This window comes from Austrofundulus limnaeus, unplaced genomic scaffold (genome assembly GCF_001266775.1).
Source record: "Austrofundulus limnaeus strain Quisiro unplaced genomic scaffold, Austrofundulus_limnaeus-1.0 Scaffold1996, whole genome shotgun sequence".
Lineage (NCBI taxonomy): Eukaryota > Metazoa > Chordata > Actinopteri > Cyprinodontiformes > Rivulidae > Austrofundulus > Austrofundulus limnaeus.
In genome coordinates, this window is record NW_013954398.1 from 17931 (window position 1) to 22944 (window position 5014).

At 38.8% G+C, this 5014-nt stretch overlaps 1 protein-coding gene across 2 annotated transcripts in view; it reads right to left on the reverse strand.

Annotated features, from left to right (window-relative positions):
• The window catches only part of rmdn3 (regulator of microtubule dynamics 3), a 25498-nt gene that overhangs the window by 14128 nt on the left and 6356 nt on the right, over positions 1 to 5014 (reverse strand). The window contains exons 2-3 of one of the 2 annotated variants that reach the window (XM_014034156.1): positions 4606 to 4795; positions 190 to 333 (exon numbers count right to left, since the gene is read on the reverse strand). In XM_014034156.1, the coding sequence (XP_013889610.1) occupies positions 190 to 333; positions 4606 to 4795 (334 nt within the window). The remainder of the gene's footprint in view (positions 1 to 189; positions 334 to 4605; positions 4796 to 5014) is intronic. The other variant, XM_014034157.1, reaches the window with a different exon arrangement.

Sequence of the window (5014 nt, forward strand, 5' to 3'; positions counted from 1 at the left end):
TATATACTCTATTTATGTAGTTAAGTGTTTTAATGATTTGGCCAATTAATCGAAAAAAATAATCGACAGATTAATCGATTATTAAAATAATCGTTAGTTGCAGCCCTAACTGATTGATTGATTGATTGATTGATTGATTGATTGATTGATTGTCATTCAGCAGAAAGGAGAAGTGATCTGACGACGTACCCTCCTTCAGTTGAGCTGTCCCAGGTGCTGGACAGGCCCTGGCTGGCAGTGAAGTAAATGGAGCTGGAGCTAGCAGAGTCAGTGCGCTCTCTGTGGACAACATGGTGCCTGCGACGGACCAGCCTACTCTCCTCTACACCCTTTCTGAACGTGGAACAAAATCACAATCAGTTGTACAACCAAAGCTCACTGCAGAATAACTACAACAAAACATGTTTTTTTACAATATCACACATGCAAGTTACACAGATTTTCCCTCATTTTGCAGGTACATGGATGTATAGAGCAATCGCATGGATTTTTTTCAAGTTTTACAGATTTATTTAACATGTCAGAGCCTATAGGATGTTACATCAAATAACCATCTTCCAACCCACTCTGTCACTAGAAATGAGTTCTCCCGTCCTCATTTTCTCCAGCTTTGCGCTGTGATTAATATGGATTTTTGTGTAAAATGCGCCTTTTTGAGGTTCATTATACAGGTAAACATCCGAAGAGGTTGACATGTATGGAATATGTATTAAAGCAGCACAATACATTGCAAATTCACCATCATCGTAGGGCTGGGCCATATCATATTATTCACGATAATACCGTTAACAAAAATTTGCCCGGGAAAATAAATTATATCATGATATGCTAATTTCATGACCGACGTCATTTTGCCCATGTCAGAGAACCTGCTTGTTTTCTGTTGTGGTCTTGTTGAAGCCGCCCAGTCTGATACAGGTTTAAACAGACGCTGCTTTCAACAAATCAAACAAACCCCACAGTTTTATCCAATCAGAGCAGAGAAGGGCAGAGCTTTCTGACTCAAGTTTTGCCAAAAATGTTTATTTAAATATATTAAAAACTCTAAAATGATAAATATAAACTACAGAAAAGCTGTTCAAAATCAAACTCTTCCTTAAAAATCCCTTTGGTCCAAATGGTTCAGGTTAAAATTTTTGTATAATGCCTCATTAAAGAATTCTGTAGGGGTCACCTCGAGTTAAATAAACAAGGAAACTGTCGTGGACCTCAGACCTCTGATGGGCCTTTAAAGGGATAGAAACTCTGTTCCACTTAGAATTGAATTTAGGCCACCTCAGGTCACCTTAACCTGTAAAAGAGACATTCTCTTTTTCTTAATCAGATAATAAACAGAATAATCTTTTTATTTGATTTATTTTTCTCTTAACTGAAAGTTATGACGCGTTTTSATAATCATGAAATAATGTTTATCAAAGTTACAGGAGAAAAGAGAACTGATATCTTTCTCCTTCAGCTATGTGTGGATTTCCCATGCAAAAATGAATGGACAACACAATCAGTGACTTTGGTCAGTGAGTTTAAATTCGATCCKTCAATAAATGAGATCATTTATTTACATAATCAAACAAAACAATTACAGTACACTTAATTGTGAGCAATCAATTTCCTATAAAAGTTTAYGAATGGATAACAATCTAGATCGTGTCCAAAATTAATTGTRCYTCAATTCAGCACTTCGACAGCAAATATCCAGCTTAGGTTTTGAAAACCAGATATTTGAGGCAAGTAACTTAGATTGACATGGTAAGAGTTTGAGAGAAAGGAAGAAATTAAGATACTAGTTAGTTCCTAACTTATCTTATCTTTAATAATGTGGGAAACCAGATGCAAGGTKTTTATCTCTCAACGTCCGTCTGACCAGCAACACAGTAACAAAGCCAGTGTTACCTGTGAGATGAACGTCCAGTCATGATTCAGGTAATAAGGGAGGTCGAACAGTGAGCAAGACAACTTCCAAGTTCCTTGCTCGCTTGGACCGTCCAGGACCAGTTTGATCCACATCAGCCACAGGAGAGGGGCGAAGCCAAACTGGATCCCGGCTCCAAACTAAAACTTGCTCCCCACAGGAAGTCAAGACAAAGTTGCTTTATGAGCTTTGAGCTCTTGGTGGATACGCCAAGCGTTGGCCATATCCGGCCTTGTGGTTCCCCGTTGGCAATAAAGGGTAGAACCGACACAGTTTCAGCTCTGGTTCTCCCACAGGAGACAGCTGTAGTGTTGATGGAAGGGAGGTCTGTCTCTCTCTACTCCCCAGGCGGAAACTGTGTTAGTCATTTAAAGATGGTTTTTGTTCCACGTTCAGTCTGATATGTTAGTCAAGGAAGATAACGAAAATGTCAGAAGAAGTTGTCAAGGCCAGACTTATCCACCATAATTATTGCTTCTGTGTAGTTCAGAACCAAAACATATCATGACCTGTTTAGTTATTTTCTGATGAGAACTCTTTAAAAACATAACTGAAAGAATGAATTACTTCAAACTCAAACATTTGCAATATGATTCAGAAAAATAAAACATTAATGTTTCATCAACTTAAACTATAATGAGTAGTTAAGTTAAATAAGACTTTTGCACAGAAAATCCACACATAGCTGAAATCATACTAAGGGAGAAAAGATTTGTTCTCTTTTCTCCTGTAACTTGATAAACATTGTTTCATGATTATCAAAATGCGTCATAACTTTCAGTTAAGAGAAACATAAATAAAATAAAAAGAAGATTATTATGTTTATTATCTGATTAAAGGCACAGTGTGTAGGATTTGTTGTTTTCAGCGACATCTAGTGGTTGAGTGGTTGAAACATCCTCCCTGGTCCTCCCCCCACCCCCACCCCCCGCTTCCAAACGCAAAGGAGTTGCTACGGTGTCTCTCAGGTGTCAAAAACCTTTGATAATTCCAACCGCGATGTCTACCAGCAGCTTCAGGGCTAGTGATGTTTCAAGTGGTAAGATTATGAGCTTTAATAAGTAAAATTATCCCAGCTACAGTGACAGACAACAAATATTACATTTATAGTATTACAACTAAAACCGTTTTTGACGCCGCCACCGCAGTTTGTCCTTCATGAGCCTTCGTAGACAAGATGGCGGTGCAAGATGGTCTGCAATGATTAGACATGTTTTTTTTATTATTGTCATTAGTGATTACCTCAATTTCGGCTAAAAGAATTGACAAAATCCTACACACTGTGCCTTTAAGAGAAAAAGAGAATGTCTCTTTTACAGGTTAAGGTGACCTGAGGTGGCCTAAATTCAGTTCTAAGTGGAACAGAGTTTTTGTCCCTTTACAGGCCCATCAGAGGCCTGGGGTCAAAGCCAGTTCCCTTGTTTATTTCACTCGAGGTGACCCCTACAATACTAAACTGTGTACTTTGACTATGAACATGGACACAGTGTATAGTGTTATGACTGTACTATACCATGTATTTGTGTGTGGTGGTGAATGGTGGTGGTAAGCAATATCATGCATTTATTGTTATCGAGGAAAACTGGTCAATATACTGTGATATTGATTTTAGGCCATATTGCACAGCCCTATATTATCGTAATATTAATATGGTAAAAGAATGTTTGAACTGCAATAAATCATAGGTCATAATATAGCGTGAGTCAAAAGTCACAGGACACCCTTTTATTTTATACAGAAGGGAAAATAACATATCTGAATACCCCTGCCAGTAATGAGTGAGGGGGCCTATCTTCAGCCAGTACAGGCAGAGGTATTCAGAGATGTTATTTTCCCTTTTCTACACACAACACAAATTTTGTTCAGCCGGGAAAACAGTGACAAACTAAGCAAACTGTGTCATGCAAAAATAAGGAGGTTAAAAATGAGCTAATGTGGCYTTCTTTCACACCAGCATGGCATCTTTAAYATGTTTCATTAGCCTGGTTAGTTTGGTTAGCCGAAAGCTAGCTTTAACAAAGATTTGTGCCTCTTTCTCCACACTTTGTGACCTATGACTGTTGGAGTGAGCTGATAAGACAGCTAATTACTGATTCAACATCACTTCAGAATAGGGTTGGGCATAATCGTATCGTGTGCAATTAATCGTCAGAAAAACATTAATCGATTACATTTTGGCATTTGACGATTAATACGATTAATGCCACCAGGCAGARMGACTGGGGATTACTCCGGTTTAGTCTGCTCGATGTTCCTCTCCACTTCAAATATGACGAACATTAAAAATAAAGTTCTGGATTTATTTATCTATCAACACAATTTTAAATTTGACGTATAGCATGAAGTCTGTAATTTTGGCACAATTTGGAATAGATTTTTATGAAGAGCAAATCTTTACCACTAAATTGGTCATGTGACCAGGACATAAGAGTGTCCAGGGACTCCAGGGGATTAATAGTCAAATTAATCGTTATCGGCTAAATACCACAATTAATCGTGATTAAWTTTTTTTTGCAAATATTGCCCAACCCTACTTCAGAAGCTGACTCAACCCTTTTACCAGGAAGTTATTAACAATCCATTTTTGATGCTGAGAAAAGGATGCAGAATCTCTGATGACAGCACTGCGATGTGTCAAAAAACAAATCACAACATCCACTTTTAGGTTCTATGCAGTATGCTGGAGTTGCACTGACTTGACATCCTGGATGATCTGCAGGGCGATGTCATGCAGCCCCCCCCTCAGCTCAGCCACCTCGGAACGCAGCGAGGCCATGCAGCTCAGCACCTGATCCAACTGGTTTCTGAGTTCCAGCTGCTGCTCCGGGGACAAACCCTGCACCACGGCCTCCACTGCTGCTAACGCCTGCTGCTGGGCCTCCATCTCTGCAGACAAACAGGTCTCATCTCACATTTATGTTATTAAGAGATTTAAATGCCCCCCCCTTCACTATCCTGCTAATATCTGTTTGATCTCCTAATCCCAGATCAAATACAGTTAGGTCCATATACAGTGGTTTGCAAAAGTATTCATACCCCTTGAACTTTTCCATATTTTGTCACATTACAACCACAAACATAAATATATTTCACTGGAATTTAATG